Genomic DNA, 21215 nt, shown 5'->3' on the forward strand with positions numbered 1-21215 from the left:
TCAAAGAAAGATAGGTAGTTTTCATTTTTAAGTAAATTTATTTATTTGTGCGCATGCATGCATGAATGTGTATGCGCCGCCCCATCCCACCACCACCACTGTGTGCACATGGAAGTCAGAGGACAGTTTGCAAGAAACAGCCTTCTACCATGTGGGTTCTGGGATCGAATTCAAGCTGTCATGCTTGACTTGAACCTGCTGAGCCATCTTGCTTGCCCCAGTCGAGCCTATTTTTAAGTGGATAGATACATATGGTTTTGCTTTGCTGCTGTAAGTATTTATAGAGAAAATGTTATATAATAGACAATTTATAATAAAAAATGAATGAGGACACAGTTCTGTTTTTGTGAAACTTAAGTAAGGGAGTTAAAATAACTGTAGACAATGATATGCAGGACAGAACCTGGTGATACCATGACTCAGGCCATAGAGAATCAGTTTACATTTGGTGTAGATTTGTAGTTTAGGAGGCTTGCTCAGGAACCACTTTACTTCAAATGAATCTTTTTTTTCCAACTCTTTTTTCATTATTGTTATTAAAAATTTCCACCTCGTCTCCACCTTTAGATGAATCTTAATGGCAATTTTTTGTTGTTGTTCCACGTTTTTCATTGCCAAAGACTGAACCCAGGCCTCATATAGTCAGAGTAGTGTTTTGCTACTGTGTTGTATCCCTAGCCCCTTGGATTGACTTTGAAAAAGTTTGTAAGATACTGAAAGGAGTCTGAGCATTAAATGGAAGGGTTGATTAAAAAGTAAAAAAGAAACTTTAAGAGAAAGATTGGAGCTGGATGTGGTAGTGCACACTTTTAGTCCCAGTACCTGAGAGGCAGAGGCAGGCAGATTTCTGTGATTTCAAGGCCAGTCTGGAATTGGCAGAACCAATTCCAGGATAGCTAGAGCTACACAGAAAAACCCTGTTTTGAAAAAACAAAAAGAAAGAAAGAAACAAAGAAAGAAATGGAGATGATTGAGATAACACTGCAGTTCTGGGTTTATTGCTTAATGGTTCGTGGTAGACATAGTGTTCTCTTTTTTGTTCTTGTTTCTTGTTTTCTTGTTTTCTGAGACAAGGTTTCTCTGTGTAACAGTCCTAGCTGTCCTGGAACTCTGTAGAATTCTAAAATTCACTGAGATCCGCCTGCCTCTGCCTTCCAAGTGCTGGGATTAAAGGCGTGCGCCATCACCGCCCGGCTAGACAGTGTTCTTTGTGGTGACTTTACTCATCACCGCCCGGCTAGACAGTGTTCTTTGTGGTGACTTTACTCATCACCGCCCGGCTAGACAGTGTTCTTCGTGGTGACTTTACTCATCGAGGACACTGCTTCCTTTTGCCATTGTCACTACAAAAGCCATTAGGAAACTTGTCTTGGGTAGTGTTCATAGCTGAAGAGGAAGGCTGAAGTTTTTCTTGATTCTGAGACTTAAACTTATTTATTTCCTTATGGGGAGTAGGGCACATGTGTGCTACGTCACATTTGTAATGGTCAGAGGACAACTTTCCTCTTGGTTGGTCCTTTCCTTCCACCATGTGGGCCCTAGGGGTCAAACTCAGGTTGTCAGGCTTGGGAAGTGCCTTTAACTGAGTTATATTGCCAGTCCAAGACCTAGAACTAGGTTGGAGAACCTTAGTCTCTCTTTTAAATCTTAGAATAAAAAGGTAGGTTTTTATCTGTGTGTTTTATTTTCTTGTTTTTCCTTAATGACTGTAAGAAAATGTCATTTTTATTTCAACAGCCTAATTTCTTTTTTGTCTTGACAAGTGTCTGCTTAGTCTTCAGAAGGTAACTGTTTCAGTTGCTTTTCTCTTTGCTGTAGCCTGACAGATACAAGTGGGAAGGCTCCCCCCCCCCACTGAGAGTGAAGAAATTAGCATATATAATATCTCAGAACTATTGGAACTATTGATACATCATTTTCTGATCTTAAGAATTTAGGTGATAGATAGCTCTTTTATATCTTCATGAAACTCTGTAAATGAAATGTTCCAGAATCTCGGAGATTAATTGATCATTAATCCTAAGATTCTTTCTTAGTGGGCAATTCAGTGTTAAGAGTTTGTGCCTAGAGGCTGGCGAGATGGCTCAGTGGTTAGGAGCACTGACTGCTCTTCCAGAGGACCTGGGTTCAATTCCTGGCATCCGCATGGCAGCTTTCAACTGTCTGTAATTCCAGTTCCAGGAGATCTGACACCTTTACACCAATTCACATAAAATAAAGTTAAATTAATTATTAAGAAAAAAGAAAAAAAGTTTGTGCCTAGCATTAAAAAAGCTTCAGCTCTGGTGTCTAGTCCTACCAAACAGAAAAACAAACAAACAAAACATCCTTAAGAATGGCAGTCAGCACATGAGATTTCTATCAAGTAGGCAAAAGGGTAACTATGACTGTCCATGTGGAAAGCCCAAGACAGTCAGTGGGCAGACTGTTAATAAACAGCTAAGTTTATGTTAGGGTTATTAGATATAAACTTAATATACAAAATCAGTGGTATATTTAGAAAATGTAGTAGAAAAGATATCGTTCACAATAGTAACAAAAATTGCCCTCAGCAGTTATGAGGAGTAAGTGCTTTTGCAGGGAGCCTGGGTTTGGTTCACTGAACCAATGTGGGCAGCTCACAACCGCCTGTGACTCCCGTTTCCGGGAGTGCAACACCTCTTCTGACCTCTTCGGGCTCCTGCGTGCGTGTGCTGCACATACACACACTCAGACACACATGCTTACATGTAAAATAAAATAAATACCTTTAGATTTTTATAAGTGACATAGTACAAAAATACTTAAGGCCTTTATGGAGAAATTATAAATACCTTGAAAGTTAAGAAATAATAAAAATATATTTATAATTATATAAAATATATTTATAATTAAATAATAAAAAATATTATAAATGTACAAAAGGAAAGAGATATACCTGATATAAAAAGATGAATCTTAAAATTGTAATGATTTAGGTTTTCTTATATCACATAAGTCAACTGGATTTCCAGTTAAACTTTTGAAATTCTTTTTCCCAAAGAATTTGAAAAATACTTGGGTTTTAATAAGGAAATATGAAGACCTGCAATAAATGAAGTAAGATGACAGCAGGAGGGGCATGGACTCTTCATGGATGCATTGGACAAAAATGAGTCACTTCCTAGGCAGATGACATAAAATTGAAAACTTATACATTGTTATACAGCTTTTTCTCTTACTAGTTTTAGACCATGACTGACTATAAGTAAGTGAAACCCAGGAAAAAACCCTGTAGATACTGAATTCCTCTCCTGACTGTTGTAATGAAGTGAGATTCTGAAATAGGCTCACTAACAGTTACAACTGCTGTTTGACAGTTAGGGAGGACATCACAAATTCTTTTTTTTTTTTTTTAAGGATGAACTTTTAGTAATTTCTGCTAGATTGATTAGCTATTCATATAATGAAATGAAGTTTGATTTACACAGTACTTGCGGTTTGATTTCACATGTTAGTGACCTGTCCACGGGAGATGGACAAATATGAAAATCTCAACTATCAGGCAAATCTGTGGGAGAACAGACTTAGAAATACAGGGCAGAGAAAGATAGATAACATAAAATGGAGAAAAGATTGCTGAGTCCGTTTGAGAGCAGGGATGGGCTGAATTCAGACAAGCTGCTATTCTGAGTGCATAAAGAACTACAGTCCTTGAAAAAATGCCCGTGAGCCAGCAGGACAAGCTGAAGGGCAAGGAGAAGAGCAGTCAGTCTGTGGAAGAGGCCACAGGCGGTACTTGGAGAACGCAGGTGATGTGTCAGGCACAGGAGTGGACAGTTACCAAGCATGGGAGAAAATGACTTCCTCACATGCATCTTGGGAGAGAAGGAACGTGTACTCTCTCAGTCTTTCTAACGAGCTTTTGACATATCTGTAAAACTGAGCATGCGTATATCCATGAGCCAGTAAGCTGTCTGTGCTGTCTCCCTCTCCCACCATTCTCCCTTTATGGGGGAGACAGGGTTTCATTGTTTTGCCATTTTGTCCAGACTGGCCTTGAACTCCTGGGCTCACGTGATCCTTTCCAGGTAGTAAGAACTATAGGCCTATGCATCACACCTAGCTTGCAGGAACCTAGAATAGCTGTTCCTTATGGGCCTTCTAATACAGAATTGTTGCTATTCAGTCTTTTGTTTGTTGGTTTGTTTGTTTTTTGAGACAAGGTTTCTCTGTGTACCCCTGGCTGTCTGGGAACTCACCCTGTAGACCAGGCTGGCCTCAAATTCAGGGATTCACCTGACTCTGCCTCTTGAGTGCTGGGATTAAAGGCATGCGCCACCACCACCCTGCACTAGTCAGTCTTTTTATTGTTGAGAGACTGGGAATGACCTGGAATGACCTGAAAGTCCATCTTCACAGAAATGAGTAAATTAAATATAATGTGCTCTTCAGTAGAACTTTGAAAGGAATAGGCAGGTTCCAGAAGTAGTAATCTAAAAGGTAGTAAAGCTATAAAGTTTTAAAAACTTTCAAAAAACTAAAATCTAACAGTAGTAAACTAAAAGGTGCTCTGTGGAGTAACTCATGTCTCCATATGAGTGTTGGTTTAGCTGTCTGTATGTGAAAGGATGGAGAATAGATAGGGGAGCTGCTGTCTAGCTTGGATGCTGGTACTGTGGATGGAAGGATTTTGGCTTAGGGCTTAGTCATGGAAAACTGCTTCAAAATTTAGTAAGGGGATACAGATTTTCTTTGATTTGTATTTTTTTAAACTATCTTTTCATTAATTTGAGAAGGAAATTATTTCTGCCGTGACAGTGCAGGTATTACAGGCATATCCACTGTGCTTCTCTAAGAGAATGGCTTGTGCAGCTAGATGTAAACTAAGGTGTAAAGTACGACAGCTGTTTTCAGTTTCCCCTGACAGGATGGAGAGCCAATGACCGTGTTCCTGCTCTGTTTTCAGTGATGCCAATTGGTGGAAAGGAGAGAGCCACAGAGGAATAGGACTCTTCCCCTCTAACTTTGTCACGACTAACTTAAACACAGAGCCTGAAGCAGGTGAGTTAACAAAGGGTCCGGCTTCCTCAGAGACACCTCAGTCTGTTGACTTTGTTTTCCCTTGACTTGCATTACTGACACTGAAGAGTAGATGAGAGCTGGGCATGGCAGCCACACCTCAATCCCAGTACTCGGGAGGTAGAGGCAGGCCGGTCTCTGTAAGTTCATGAGGACTACATAGACAGTGAGTTCTGGGTCAGACAGGGGCAAAAGGGAAAAGAGAAAAGAAAAAGAGGAGTAGCTTAGTATTTACTTTCTTTGTAATTGTTTGTCTATAGGTTTTGCAATGTAATTTAACTAGATGAAGGAACTAATTTGGCTCATGTCAGTTCCAGGAGCCCTTTGTATTTCAGGTCTTTGAGTATTGATGAGTATAGTGACGATTATGTAAAGTAAGTATTTCAGTGAAAACTTGAGAAGCAGTTTGTATGTGATCTGCACTGAAGTGTTTGAACCGTAGTTAGTGAACGTGGGACCCACACAGCCACGCGGCCAGTGCTGAGTGAGACAGTGGGCTTTGCGGTTATTAAGTTTTACATTTATTCCACCTTGATTTGATTGTTGGTCTCTGACCTTCATCTGTAGCTATAAACCGTGTAGTCAGCGCTGGCTGAGAACACGGCATTTGTTCTCCGGGAATGCTGAGGTGAACAGAAGCAGCTTAGAGTAATGCTGGTTCGGTCCTTCAGCGCTCACACTGTTGTCCTGTCTGTGAAATCGGGACTACAGGGGAGGAGCTGTAACGAGGGGATTTAGAGGCCTCCAGTCTGGCTTAGAGTGTACTTAGACGGCTGCTGCCCCACAGCTGCAGAAAGCGCATGCGCTGAAAACTGCAGCCACAGTGTACAGCTTTAGTATGCACAAGCGAGTTCTTCAGAGGGCTGAGGTTGGGTGAGGGGGAGACTTAACTCGTGTGTTTGCAGAGTACATTGTTTTCTCTCAGGCTTTCTTAGGGGGTGGGAGCCCTGGGAACTTTTCAGATAACTTTGTAAACCATAGCAGACATCCTATACCATGATTTCCCTGCCTTGGCCTAGTTTGAAGAGTCTGACCTACTGTTTGAACAGTATTCAGCTGGGAGTGTATTTCAGTAAATGATTTCCCAGTCCTAGCATGTCAGAGCCCTAGGTTTGCTCCCAGTCTTCCTTCAGTAATATTATTTTAACCAGTAAAAGGTAGTCTTGATCCCCACCCCTGTGTTTTGTTGAGCTTTCTTTATGTGTAACTCAAAGTTAGCCAGATACTTAAGTTGGGTGCCTGCTGGACTCCATCCTTTGTTTCCATTGTTTTTTTTATAGTAACTTGGATTCAGTCGAAATTTAATTAAAATTAATTGCATTTTAGCACTGTTCCAGGGAACTTGTTTTTTTTTTAATTTATGTGCATTAGTGTATTTTTAAATTTATGTGCAGTGGTATTTTGTAACTCCAGTACCCTAGAACTGGAGTTATAGACAGTTAGGAGCTGCCATGTGGGTGCTGGGAATTGAACCCAGTCCTCTGAAAGAGCAACTAGTGCTCTTAACCACTGAGCCATCTCTCCATCCCCGTCCAGGGAACTTGTGTTAGATAGTTTTCAGGATATGTATATATTTTCTTCCTTCCTTCCTTCCTTCCTTCCTTCCTTCCTTCCTTCCTTCCTTCCTTCCTTCTTTCATATAGCTCTTGTAGACCAGGCTAGCCTTGAACTCACAGAGATCCACCTGCCTCTGTTTCCTGAGTGTTGGGATTAAAGGCACGCACCACCGTCGCCCAGCTTCAGGATATGTATATTTATAAATCATTTTTCAACATCCTCTCTATGAAATACTTTTTTGTTTGTTGTAGCTTTGTACTATTTTAACTATCCGAGTTAGGTTAAATCAGGTCTATATTTTCTTCAGATAGGAAATACAGGTTGGGCTTTTTATTTATAAATATAGAGGGTCAGAGTATAGATGGAACTTAACAGTTATAAGTGAACTGGCGTAGGGATAGAGTCTGTTCGCTTGTGTATTTCTCTGCCCCGGTTGTAACATTCAGTTTTCAGCTAAGTGGCTGTAGTGACAGCACCTGCAAATGCTGCTCACTTTCCTGCTCGAATGTAGGTTCCATGAGCACGCGATTCTTCTGCCTATTAACTGGTGTGTGCATAAGTACTGGGAAGGAGGTTTGGCACACTGTGAGTGCTGAATAAATATTGTGTGTGATGAATGACTGTATGTGATATCCTGATTATGAAGTGCGATGACCAAAGAGCCCTTCCCACCCATGGATAATAATAGACCACTTAGAAATAAATGACTACATCACCAAAGTAAATGTTGAAGAACTTATAACTCTTTGTTTCCATAGCAACGGTGGACAAATTGAATGTACTTGATGATGAAGTGGAGGAAATTAAGAAATCAGAGCCTGAGCCTGTTTATATAGATGAGGTAACATCCTTTTGTGTAATAAACTACCAAGATTTTAAAGACGTATTTTCTTTGAGGATGTCTGGGAACAGTGCTTTTCTGTTCAGCAGAGGTAACTCTTTGGGCTACTTAGTGTCACCTGTTCCTTTTTTAGGATAAAATGGATAGAGCCCTGCAGGTTCTCCAGAGCATAGATCCGAAGGATTCAAAACCCGACTCCCAAGAGCTCTTGGACTTAGAAGGTATTAGTTAATACTGCCTGACATATATATTGCCTGTTTATAGTGCTTTGAGGGTTTTTTTTCTGCCTCCAGTTTGCTTTCTGAGATTTGAAATTCTAGTGGAAAACAGACTGTGTAATAAAGTAGTGAAAGGTCACTCGGGGCATCGTCATGGCCGTTCACGAGGGGTCCTTGTGTTCCCTAAGATCATTGTGAAGTTGGCCACAGAAAGGGCAGAGTTAGAAATAACAGCCTACTAAATCAATCAAATCTACACCTAAAAGTGCTTGTTTTGTTTAATGGTCTCCTTACTGTGTATCCTTTTGTCACTAAGAGATTAAAGCAAAAACATATTCTTTTGTGTTTTAAGAATCCTTGGGTTTCTACACTAAAACCAACCAAAACAGCAAACAAAAATCTGCAGTACTTTGGAGATAGGGGATTGTACATATAATTTTTGCATGAAGAAAGCTAAGGCAGGAGGGTTGTCATGAGTACAAGGCCAGTCTGGACTATGAAGGGAGACCTTGTCAAAAAACCCACAAAACCAAACAATTTTCTTTGGAAAAAATACAGTACATAGAGAAATCTTAAATTTTTTTTTATAGAAGGAAGCTTGGCTCTGAATATGGAGCTTTTCCCCATTATATTTGTGTTTTTAACATTTGGAAATAGATGAAGTACTTATATTTTATTAGTGTTTTTATATGTTTTTATACATGTGTGTGGTATAGGGTGTGGGCGAGTATCCCATGTGCACATGTGGAGTGCAGAGGATGTCTTTCTGCAGTTACCTCTGTCCCATAGGATGGCCCTTCCTGGAGGTGCCTCTGTCCCACAGGAGGGTCCTTAGGATCAAACTAGGTCACCGGGCTTGTGTAGCAGACTCCTTTTTCTGCTTAGGTATCTTATCAGCCTTGCATTTTAAAAAGTCTTAAATAAATGAAAACCATTCCTATTGAATGTGCATGCACATGTGTACATACTTTATACAGTATGGGTCAGGTTCACTGAATTTACATAGTAGTTCCGCAGATGTCTTCAGACTTTGGATAACTGTCACAGTTACCTCTATAAACTTGGTTAATGACTCCAGGAACAAGATGGGATTTTTATTCTAATCTTCACCTTGCTTTGGTCTGTGATAGTCATATATAACAGTAAAAGTGCTATAAATGTTGATAAGAATACATCTTTTATCATCTCTAGCATAAGTTTATTTCTCTGTATTTTATATTATGATGCATTTTCTCTTGTTTAAAGATTGTTGAAACTGCCGTAAGCTGAATTAAGTTTCTGTGTGTGTAATTATTTCTGTATTTACAGATATTTGCCAACAGATGGGTCCAATGATAGATGAAAAACTTGAACAAATTGATAGGTGAGGTTTTCTTGCACTGAAAGACAGTGTCATTTCCATGTTTGCCTGTTGTGAGCGAGCTTCCGGCTGGAGAAAGTGCTTCTGGAACTGTAAAGTCTATTGCACTTGCTGTTTGGTTGCCAGACTCTTACAGCTGGCTGCTGTGTTGCTGTTTATTCTGGAAACATTCTTTTTCATCAATGGTAGTGATCTGATGTGCATAGAATCGTGGACTCTTGCGGTGGATCACACCAGTCACTTTGTTTCGGGGCTGGAATTGAGTAATTAAGAATAAAGTGAATTGAGGACAAAATGCAAATAAGAGTTCTAGGCAACTTGCTGCCCACCCAAAAGTGACATCCGTGTACATTTCAAGGGAAATTTCTCTAGTTTGAGGAGCTAAATGCAATGTCTCTGTGTTCCTGTTGCCCTTTCAGATCCCCTGGCCTCCTGGTTTTGCTGCTCTGGAGAAGGGGCAGCAGCACTGTTGGGTCAGCTGGCTGTCAGCCGTCAGACTGAGCCATTCTGCCATTTGCCAGCTCTCTCTGAACTGGAAGGAGAAACTTGAGGACTGAAATCCAGGGGAAGGAGTTAGTCTCCATTCTTCTCCCTTTCCAGCCCCTAAAATAGTACAGGAAGGAAAGAATTAAGTTGTTTAATTTTCTAATAGATTTTTTTAAGTAGGAATAGCAAACTTGATGATTCATTCAAAGAAAAATGGTTTTGTTCCATAGAGTATTTTTAAATTATTTTTATTTTATAAGTATTTTGCCTTCATGTATGTCTGTGCACTGTGTATGTGCCTGATGAATGCAGAGTCCAGAAGAAGGCATCAGATCCCCTAGAACTGGAGTTATAGATGGTTATGGGCTGAGAATTGAACCTGGGTCCTTTGAAAGAGTAGACAATGTACTTAACAATTGAGTCATTTCTCTAGCTCCTCCATAACATACTTTTACAAATCCTTTGTGTTTTTACAAAAATGAAATAATCAGTGGTATATTAATCACAGGCCTACTTACACATCTTCTGTGAAGTATTAGTGAGTAACCGACTGGAAAAGTTGAGAAAGAAAATGACCAGATTGCCATAGGTGTGACTAGGAGTATAGGCATACATTTTCTTGGACCGAAAAATCACCCAAGCCATTTAAAGTCCATACTAAACTTGGGGAGATATTCAATGATCAGATGGTGTGGTATACAGCACAGTGATATTTATGACCATAAAAATGCAGCTAACTAAAATGTAGAAATCATTGCCATTGATAAATATTTGTTGATATGGAATGATGCCATATATATAAGGGAAGATATGACAGTGTAACCTTATTTTTGTTCAATAAAAAGAATGTCACTAAAGAAAACTCTGTAAAGGAATTAAAGCTCGGAGTACCTGTCTCTGATGTCGGTTAACTCTGAATGAGAGCTGGCTGTTAAGCACTGTGTCAGCTAGCTGGTATCTGTGTTTCTTAGCAGTGGGCACAGATGCCGCTTCCGTGCTCGGAATGCTTTTCAGTCTCTGATTGTTTGCTCCTGTCAAGAATTCAAAGATAGATATAAATCATTTTTTACAGGCCGGGCGGTGGTGGCGCACGCCTTTAATCCCAGCACTCGGGAGGCAGAGGCAGGCGGATCTCTGAGTTTGAGGTCAGCCTGGTCTACAAGAGCTAGTTCCAGGACAGGCTCTAGAAACTACAGGGAAACCTTGTCTCGAAAAACCAAAAAAAAAAAAAAAAATCATTTTTTCCTTGAATAAAATCATCAACAGTTTGCTATTCCTACAGATGGGACTGGGGTTGGGAATAAAACTCCATGGCTAGAAAATTAAATTGTATGTTACATTTGCCAACTCAAAGAATGGAATCTCATAACATTTGCAGCGTCAGGAATTACAACTGCTGTCCTGTGTGACTATTTCTAGACTGTTGTACTCTGATTTTCTATGGCCTGCCCTAAGTAACTATTTACCATCACATTGTCCTTTTCATTCTTCCTTTGTGTACCCGGATTGTCTCTGCCTGCTTTTCTTTGCACCATCTGTTTGACCTGGCCGAGTCATGTCCACCTTGCCTGGCCCTCCTTCCTGGGCTTGTCTCTCCAGTCCCCAGCTCACATTCATCTCTTAAGTTCTGTGTTCTCTCAGTTGTATGCTACATCACTTGCTGTGTGTGTATGTGTGTGTGCACGCATGCACGGTTTTTACAGGTTTCCTAGTAGGAGACTCATGTCCTCGTTGTTCTAGTGTATTTTTGAGCACAATTCAGTAGAGCCTGCTTTTGCTTTGGATTCTCTTGGATCTTGAAAGGTGGTTTCGTGCACAGTGATCATGGCCTTCCACTGCTCAGTCTTTCATCCATATGCTTTATATGGGTTACAGACCAGATCCTTACGTTAATTCTTAGTCAGACATTTAGTAGTATACTCATTCAGTTTCTGTAGATTTAGGTGCTTTGCAGCAGATACTACTGAATCATTGCAAGAGAAGAAACAGCACCTTTTATTTGCTCAGATAACAGACGTTAATAAAGGAGAGATGGCTGTTTTTGTGGTGGGCTGTGTCTGTTTGCTTCTGCTTCTACCCTCTATAGGTAGGTACTTTAGACCAGATAAAAAGTAGCCATTTAACTTGTACAGATTGGTCCATTGTAAGTTGCCATTTATTACTTCTAGGGGACTAGGCAGAATTATACTAAATCAGAGGATTTTAGCTGTATGTTCCCTGGGCAAATGTTTTTTTGGATTTGTTGTTTGTTATACAATAAAATATCTGGTTTTATTTTTACTTCCTCAAAACCACCAAGTGAATAAAGAATAGTGGAGACTAGCATGTGTGTGTGTGTGTGTGTGTGTGTGTGTGTGTGTGTATTGTATTTTCTTGGTAATATTTAAATTTTTATTTTACTTTTATTGATTCTTTGTGGATTTTATGTCATGCATTCCACTCCCACTTATCTCCCCATCTCCTCCAATCTGCCCTCTGCCCTCTGCCCTCTGCCCTCTGCCCTTGCAGCCTTCCCCGGAATCAAAACTAAATTTAAATGTAAAACCAAACTAAACCAGACAAAACAAAAACAAACAGAAAGCCTTGTTGTGGAAGCTGCAGTGTGGCTGTTGAAACACAGTTCACCCTTTAGTCTGTTCATCTTTACTTGCCAGTGTCCATTGCCACTGTGATTGGTATGCTTTGAGGACCTGGTTCGTACCACACTATCAATATTGAGATCTCACTGGGGCTCCTCTTGGTTATCCTGTTGTCCTGTGTCATGGGGATCCTGCTGCTTTGGATCTGTAGGTTCGTCCTCTTCACATGCTCCAGCAGTTAATAGATTGGGGTTTTGGGGGTGGGCCAACTCATAGTCTTGGTTCTGGGCCTGGGTAGTAGCCAGGTTGGTAGCTTGCTAGCACTTTTCCTCATCATCACTACCCAGATGAGCTCCAGCACTGCCTTGGCTAGCTCACCATGCTATAGCATGGGGCAGGGCCAGCTCTCCTGCTCTCTGGCCCTCAGGACTGGCTCTCCTGCTACCAACAGGGTCAGCTCTAGTGTGCTGCTCATGTGGTGCAGGGCCCGCTCTTTTGTGTGCTGCAGCTGATGTAGGGCAGGGCTCGTTCTCTCGCTCTTCTGTCAGAACGCCGGGGTCAGCTTTCTTGTCTACCACAGGTAGCCAGGGGTGGAGGGAGGGGGGGCATCTTTTTATCACCCATATCATTGTATAGCAGAAGAGGGGTTAAATAATTCTTTAGTTAACCTTTCATTGATCTAAGCAAGTTAAAATGTGTATGATATTTTTTTTCCCTTGTGCTCTTGTTTAAGTCACAGACGCTCTGGGTATCACCTGAACACTATGCAAGTGAGATTTATTATTAAGGCTTAGACATTTACTGAAATGGGACTATTTTTCTTTGTAATTGAATTTTCAGCATAAGTCTATAATATATTAAAGTAAATTCTAGTACAAATTATGAATTGATTTCCATTATGAGGTAGAGACCTAACTTTCCTAGCCCAGCTGTTGGCTGAATTCAACAGCTTCTCCTCTCAGGTTCCCTCTATGACTGTCCTTTCCTTGCGTATGAAAACAGCCTTTTGAAGTATGGATAGAAACACTAAACTCAAACAATCCTGTACATTTCTATGAAGATACTTTTCTTCTCTACCAGGCGGCATTCCGAACTGTCTGAGTTGAACGTGAAGGTCTTGGAAGCGCTGGACCTGTACAACAAGCTGGTTAATGACGCGCCTGTCTATCCGGTCTACTCCAAGCTTCACCCAGCACACTACCCATCCACAGCAGCTGGGCTTCCAGTGCAGGTGGGCATTGCTTTCAAGAAAGTAGTCAGCTTTTTAAAGCTAAATGTTTAAGAGCATAATATTAAAGATCTATTGCCCTTGAATAACATAAAACTCATGTTGGAGGGATGGCTTAGCCACTAAAGGCTAGGCTTACAACCCAAAGAAATTTAAAGTTGCCTGGGTCAGCTTCCCTTCACTGTGATAGAGTACTAGAGAAAAATCAACTAAAAGGAGGAGGGGTTTGCTTGCCCTAATGATTCCAAATGTCTGAGTTCATGGCGAGCTGGCTCCATTGCCCTGGGCCTGGAAGAACGTGTGGAGCACAGCCACCCCCTCCTCATGGCAGTTGGGAAGCAGAGCAGTGAAGGTCTGGGGCCAATCTAAACCTTCGAACGTTCTCAGTGACCCATTTCCTCCAGCAAATCTCGTACTACCCATGTTTTTGTGCTTGCCATCTGACATAGAAAACTTAGTTTAATATCCCCAATTTTTCAAATTTTGGCCAATTAACTTTATATTGACCATGGATGAGCAAAATTTGTGTTAATTTATGAAAACCAGTAGAGTGTGTGAAGGAGACACCAAGGAGAAAAGTAGAGTGTGGGAGCTAACTTAGGTGATGTAACACAATTGCTAAGTTTTTTTTAAAGGTTACTGTGGTAACTGTTACACCAGAGAAGCATTTATCATGCTTACGTATGAGCTTAGAAAGGATTTCTGGGTACAAAAAGGCTCCTGAACTTTACCCACTGTTACTTCTGTTTTCAAAACTATATTTGTTGCTTCTATGAAAGTGGAGCGGAGTAGAAATGTCTGCCCCACTGTACAGCAGACTGTGTGTCTGTGAAGGGCGGCCATTCCTGTGCCAGGTCTCTGGCTGCAGTCGATGCACAGCTGATCTTTTTTTGCCTTAAGGCTTCCTAAGGGTTTACTTTTCTCACACAGCCTCTTCGTATATGAATTCATGTGTGAGTTTATTTGAAGTATCCAAAACTTCCCATTCTGTTTTGAAAAATATGTCTACTAAGAGTAGATGGAGTTAGAGCACCATTAGTCATGTCTGAGAGGACACTTAATGATGGGCTGCTCATCAGTGCCTACAGCCTCAGCCTCTTAGCGGTGGGCTGCCAGTCATTGCTGGAGAGAGATAATGTCATGGGACTTAATGTAGTTTATGTGACATGCCTACTGTTCTAAATTTTAATGTGATCTTTGCTTTAAACAGAACTACACCAGTGATTACTACTGTATGGTATTTATTAAACATATGAATTGTTTTGAATGCTGTTATGAGTAGACCGATAGACTCCGTCCTTAGGGAGCTGTCCTATGCAAATTGCATAGATATACGTAAGAATCTGGTGATTGGGGTTTCCTTCTGAAGGCAGGTAGGTGTCTTAGGCTTTATTGCTGTGAAGAGACACCATGACCAGGGCAACTCTTACAAAGGAAAGCATTTTGTTGGGGTGGCTTACAAGTTCAGAGTTAAGTGCATTATCACCATGGCAGGAAGCATGTGTGCAGGCAGACATGGTGCTGGAGAAGGAGCTGAGAGTTCTACATCTAGATCTGCAGGCAGCAGGAAGAGAGAGTAACACTGGGCTTAAATCTGAAACCTCAAAGCCCATCCCCAGTGACCAATTCTTCTAACAAGGACACACCCCCAGCAACACCACACCTCCTAATAGTGCCACTTCCTGTGAGCCTGTGGGGAACATTTTTATTTAAACCACTGTAGCAGGAGATGTGGTGCACAGTGCAAAGAGGGCTTGGTCCTGGCCTCTCTTTGAACCTTGTGCTCTGCAGGGACGAGCTGGAGGAGACGTCCTGGAACGAGAGCCGAGACTGTCATTATCGTGCTGGCCTGGAGTGGTCAGGGGAGGCTCTGTGGCAAGATGGATGTTATTAATAAGCACTCTTGATAGATTCCAGCTTTCTACTTTAAAACAGTTCCCATTTTTTCCTTCCAAACTGAAAGTCAAAGAACAATTAAAAACGTTGTAAATATTCATTGATTAGACACCTTGAATTGGAAGCTCTCCACTTTTTGTTCCAGTGTGGAAAGATTGGTAGAATCAGATTGTTCCCCAAATAATTAAAAATTTTATTTCCTTTAAGTCTTACAGTTTTGCATATGTTTAGTGAATGATTGAGAGAGCAAGGTATCTATCATTTTATTCTCTTTGATTAATAGACATATCCAGTTCAGACGCATGGTGGGAACTACCTGGGTCACAACATTCACCAAGTGTCTGTTGCCCAGAGCTATGGCCTAGCACCTGATCCTATGGGCTCACTGAGATCTCTGCCTCCAAATATGAGCTCCGTAGTAACAACACATACCATCCAAACTCCATATTTAAGGTAAGTTTTGGAGAACTATGTTAATTTTTCTTAGTTTTAGATTGAGAACCTACAAACACTTCTCCTTACACTAAGTAATATTCCTTATTTTTACTTTTGTTGTTGTTGCTTGTTTGTTTGTTTTTTGAGACAAGGGTTTTCTATGTAGCCCTGTCTATTTTAGAATTAACTATGTCGACCAAACTGGCCTTGAACTTTCAGAGACCTGTCCAACTGTCTGCCTCCTGGATTGAGGTGTGTGCTCTCACACCCAGCTCTCAACATTTACCCTTAAGGTGGAGTTACTGAAGTGCCCACTACTGCTCTCACTAAGTAGAATAGTGCTACCTTCACTTCAGCTAATACCTTGATAGTTGCTAAGATTTAAACACATAATTTAAGACCCTAAACAAAAATTTTTTTCTTTCTTTTTTTTCTTTTTTTCTTTTATTTATTGTTTTTTTTTTTTTTTTTTTTTTTTTTTTTGGACAAGGTTTCTCTGTGTAGCCTTAGCTGTTCTGGAACTTGCATTGTAGACAAGGCTAGCCTAGAACTCCCAGAGATCTGTCTGCCTCTGCTTCCTGAGTGCTGGGATTAAGGGTGTGCACCACCACTGCTTGGTTCCTAGACAAAGTCTTTATTTTGTATGTAGTGGTCCTTCATAGGGATTGATGCCATGGTGTTCTTAACGCATGCTGTGGTTAATTAGCCTAATGAAGTAATGTCAGAATACTTATCTGTATACACTCCCTAAATGTTTAAAAAAAAGTTACTGCTTCATCCATAAAAGGACTAAGTTTGAATAATGGACTTTGGTTTAATATTTTTATACAAAAATTTCTCTGATAATCATGTTTTAAATCTTCCAATCTATAATCATGTTTTAAATCTTCCAATCTATTTATCACAGAACATATGTATTCAGTATTATATGTAGTTACCCTCCAAGGTCCCTTTTCAACTTAAAGTCCATGAGTAGGAAGTTTAAAGACTAATGAACTATATCTGTGGGTTAAATGACAGTTTTATTATTCTGAGTGACAATAGAAATTATGAGAAAAAGCTAGTGTAATATCAACATTAATCCTTTGCTGTAAGCAACATATTTGGTGTGGTTTAAGATTAAATATATTTTTAATAAATCTGTGTCATAGCAGTAATAGGAGAAAAGCAAAGTCTTGTAATTTGGTATGGTTTATTTCCCACTTAGAGTGTGAGTCAGTCTGTCTGTCTAAGTGATTGATCCATAAAGTACTATGCACAATGCAGGGTACATGGTTGTGCAGAGTACACGGTTAGGCAGGTACACGGTTGTGCAGGGTACACTGTTGGGCAGGTTACACTGTTGGGCAGGTACGCGGTTGTGAAGGTATACGGTTGTGCAGGGTACACTGTCGGGCAGGTCCGCAGTTGTGCAGGGTACACGGTTGTGCAGGTACATGGTTGTGCACGGTACACAGTTGCTGAGGTCTTGTCAAATCAAAGCTTAGGGTGTGGGGATGCAGAGGTTGATCTTGAGCAGGGCTCTGCTCTCTGAAGCAGGTCATAGGGATCACAGACAAAAACATTTTGCTTCTTCAGTGCGAGGTTAAAGCCAGTTATGTAAATCTTGTAATCTTAGATTTTGTTGCTTTTTCAGCACCCCTTTTTTCCTGTTTTTCTTCATTCTTTAAAGTTTACTATAATGTACAGGAGACTCCAAGATAACAACACTGCATTCTAACTATCACACGGAACCTTGAGGTTTAAAAAACATATATATAAGTCTTAGTACTTTGGATACGGAGGCAATGAGATAGATCTCTGTGAGTGCAAAGTCTGCCTGGTCTACATAGCGAGACCCTGTCCTTCAAAATTCAGATAGATGGATGGGTGGATGGATGGATGGATGGATGGATGGATGGATGGATGGTAGGTACATGAGTACTCAGTGTCATCTCGGGTGAAGGAACAGCTTGCTTTTTGTCTGATTTCTTATTTCCTCTGTAGCTGGTCCTTCTCTGTCTTCACTAAATTTCCTCACTTGTTTGTTTGAAAGCCTCCCCCTCCTCCCCTGTCTCTTTGGGTGTTTCAGGATTTCTCTTCCCCCTTTTGTCACCTGATCCCTCTCATTCCCTTTTTATTTGTGTGTGCAGTGTGGGTGCATTTACCTTTCTGGTTTGCTGCCCATGTGGACATGTGTCAAGGCCAGCAGTCGGGGTTGTCTTCTTCAGTCTCATCTACACCGATGTTTGGTTTTTATTTATTTTAAATTGTGTGTGTATGGTTGCTCTGTCTGTGTGCATGTCTGTGAACCATTTGTGTGCCTGATGCTTTCCAAGGCCAAAACAGATACCAGATTCTCTGGAGCTTGTGGTACAGATGATTGTGAGCTGCCATGTGGGTGCTGGAAATCAAGCTGGGTCTTCTGGAAGAGCAACCAGTGTTCTTAACTGCTGAGCCATCTCCCTAGCGCCATCCACCTCTCTGTCTGTCTATTTATTTATTTTGGATGCATGCCCTCACTGAATCTGGAGCCGAACAGTTTGTTTTGGCTAGACTGATAAGGCGGGGAAGCTGCCTCTGTCTCCCGGTCCTGAGTTAGCTGAGGCTCCAGGTTCAGGTCCTTGTGCTTTCACAGTGTGCATTGTCTCTACCCTGAGTCAGTTCTCCAGCCCTGCTCTTCTCAGTAAGCATAAAAATCACGCCAGGCAGTGGTGGCACACACCTTTTAATCCCAGCACTCACTGGGAGGCAGAGGCAGGCGGATCTCTGTGAGTTCGAGGCCATCTGGTCTACAGTGAGAGTTCCAGGACAGCCAGGATTGCTACACAGAGAAACCCTGTCTCAAAAAAACAAAGAAACAAAATTATGTTAACAGTATCTGATGACTGCATAAGCTTGAAAAGAAGATGGAAGAGAAGTGTTTGTCATGATGCTCTGTTGCCGTAATGTAACCTAAATGTCATTTCTGTGTGGAATTTCCTTGGCAGCCCTGCACAGGACACTGTTTCCAGCCCTTCTTACGGGAACCACAGCTCTCATCTTCAGTCAGCTGCAGGTCTGACTGCCTACACACAGCCCGCAGGGATGTCAGCCGATGTGTCCTCTTACCAGAACACAGCATCCGGGCTGCCACAGCTGGCTGGCTTTCCAGTGGCAGTCCCTGCACCTCCAGCCGCACAGCCGCCCCCCAGCTACCACCAGCAGCCTCTCCTTTAGAGACACACCAGGGCTGTTGGAGTCCCCGGATGTGTGTCACTCAACCCAGACGGTTCTGATGGGAAATACTAAGACTTTCCCCTCTCAATCAGAAAGAACCATGATTAATAAAGCACAAAACCCACCTTACCCTGAAGGCCATAAAAGGGTTGTTTTTTTTTCAAGTCCAGTTCGCTTGAAGCTCATCTTTTGATCAGAGGCAGCTTACCCATGTTTCGGGTTAGTTTTGCTATACCTTCTGGGCTCTCAGTGAGTAAGTAGCCTTATAACACTACAATGGTATAAAATAGGAGTTGAGAGTTTTCTTTAAGGAAACAATTGTTTCCTTTCAGATGTGATTTGAGGAGCACTGAAGACCTTTAAGTGGTTTTGTCTGCTTTTTTTTTTTTTTTTTCGAAATTCCCCCATCCTATTACATCTTTCAGTGCAAGCCTTCAGCTCGCCAGTGTATTCCTGTGGGCTCCTTAAATTACAGCTATGTTTACAGCTGTGGTTCTGCTCTCAGTGTTATGCTGAGTAATAATTAGCATGTAATTGTCTACAGAAGCAAGAGCAATTTGGAAGGAACAAAAGTGTTTTCTGTTACCAGCAGTGAAAGCCAGTCAGTGCAAAAGTGGCTAAGCAGTTAGCCAGTCCTGTGACAGCAGTGGGCCTAGGAATGCCTCATACAACGTTAGCCTTCCCCAGGAAAGGAAAGGCTTTCTGTCCCTCCTCTTTAGGATTGCCACTGTTGGCCTTCTCAAGTGACTTTGGCCTTGTCTCATGAAGGTGCTGCCATTTGGCTTTCCTTCCTGCCAAGAGAGTATACTTCTTAGGGAGACTTTCTTCCTGATCTGACCTGGTAGAAACCATCCTGGGTGTGAAATGCGAGGTGGGTGTGTTACTTTCTTACCGAAGTGACTGATATTCCATTGGTAAGCTGCTGAGGAATTGTGCCTTCCCTCAGAAGTGCAGCTGAGCCTTTGCAGAAACAGCGGGCAGCGATTTGGTGGAAAGGGTGTGACTGACAGGAGAGGACAGGCTGTCTTTCTGAAGTCACGCTTTAAATTAGTGCATAGATTGGTTCATTAGATCCTACGCTACGCACTGTGGGAGCTGGTGATAACTAAAGGCATTTTCTCTAAAAACTTTGCACACTACTCTATTGTACCAACTTTTTACATAGCAACAAACTAGAAAATACAGATGCACAGCTTCAGATACATTATACTTAGGCTACAAACATGTTTCAAGCTTATTTTTTTAAAAGTAAAAATTTTTTGCATGAATGCACTTCTGTATATTTTTAAGCACTTAATCTTTCTATTAAAAATCATTTGGAAAACAGTTTGTAAATTTTATCATTAATCTGTAGATATTTGATTACAAATATGTTCTTTTTTCAAAGAAACTTTATTCTAGAACTTGCTACTGCATAAAACGGCCCACACTGAAGAGAGCAGTTGGTACCTGCAAGTCTGTGCTCTGTGAATGTCTGATGTTAGCACCAGAGACTGGAAAGATTTTCAGCCTTAAGCCAAACCCCATGTTCTGTTTTACATGTAGCATTTCCTTTCAGGTGAACTCACTTATGTACTTACAAGAATGTACTGCAATATGGCACCTTACTGTTTTGGAAAAAAAAATCTTCTGTTCTTTAACACTTAAGGAAATAAATTTAAAAGTATCCAGTGCTGCTCCAGAAAACGTTTGCATAAATGACATACCTTACCTTTCTCTTTCGAGCTGTTTTTATAAGCTCATCCTAATGTTTGTACATTCCATGTTTAGTTCTTGTCTAAATTATGAAAGCTTTATTCAGTAGAAGCCTTTAAGTCATTGTAAATACTGCATACTCACTAAATGGGGACCAGACAGTAAAGCTCAGCTGTTTTGGAATAATAAGACATGATCTGTATATACATAGTATATATTGGTGTCTGTGAAGTTTAATATATGCAGAAGTTTCTTCCTCCTCAAAATGATTTTATTTTATCCACTCATAAATTTGTGTTGCAGAGTTATTGAAAGCATAAAATGATATTAAATCTGTATTGATCTGGTTTCAGGATTAATACGAACTGTAAAGATATATTTTTTCTTCCCATGATCCTATGAACTGTACTTAATTTAAAATGTTTGTAGTTATTTATTTTCTGCCAAAGGAATAGTCTACCTTCATATTTCTACATTGGGTTCATATTTAATGTTTTCTAACAAATTTCATTTTTCATATAAATCTTGATATACTAGAAAAATCCTTTAAAAAAGAATTTTATGATATAAAACATCCCCTAAATGTTAATGTTTGAAAAACGAACAGTCAGCCAGCATTCTTTTTATTTTTTATGGTAATTTGTTTACAAAATTATCTATACATTATCTTTTTACTTAGCAT

The 21215-nt window shown here is 40.7% G+C and overlaps 1 protein-coding gene across 1 annotated transcript in view; it reads left to right on the forward strand.

The window, feature by feature from the left end:
• Stam2 (signal transducing adaptor molecule 2) overlaps positions 1-20746 on the forward strand; it is a 39408-nt gene extending 18662 nt beyond the window's left edge. The window contains exons 8-14 of the mRNA XM_038337711.1: positions 4928-5022; positions 7356-7438; positions 7572-7659; positions 8965-9019; positions 13162-13312; positions 15489-15658; positions 18610-20746. Of these exons, the coding sequence (XP_038193639.1) occupies positions 4928-5022; positions 7356-7438; positions 7572-7659; positions 8965-9019; positions 13162-13312; positions 15489-15658; positions 18610-18838 (871 nt within the window). The 3' untranslated portion in view covers positions 18839-20746. The remainder of the gene's footprint in view (positions 1-4927; positions 5023-7355; positions 7439-7571; positions 7660-8964; positions 9020-13161; positions 13313-15488; positions 15659-18609) is intronic.
• Positions 20747-21215: the final 469 nt, after the last annotated feature.

The sequence above is a fragment of the Arvicola amphibius genome, chromosome 7 (assembly GCF_903992535.2).
Source record: "Arvicola amphibius chromosome 7, mArvAmp1.2, whole genome shotgun sequence".
NCBI lineage: Eukaryota > Metazoa > Chordata > Mammalia > Rodentia > Cricetidae > Arvicola > Arvicola amphibius.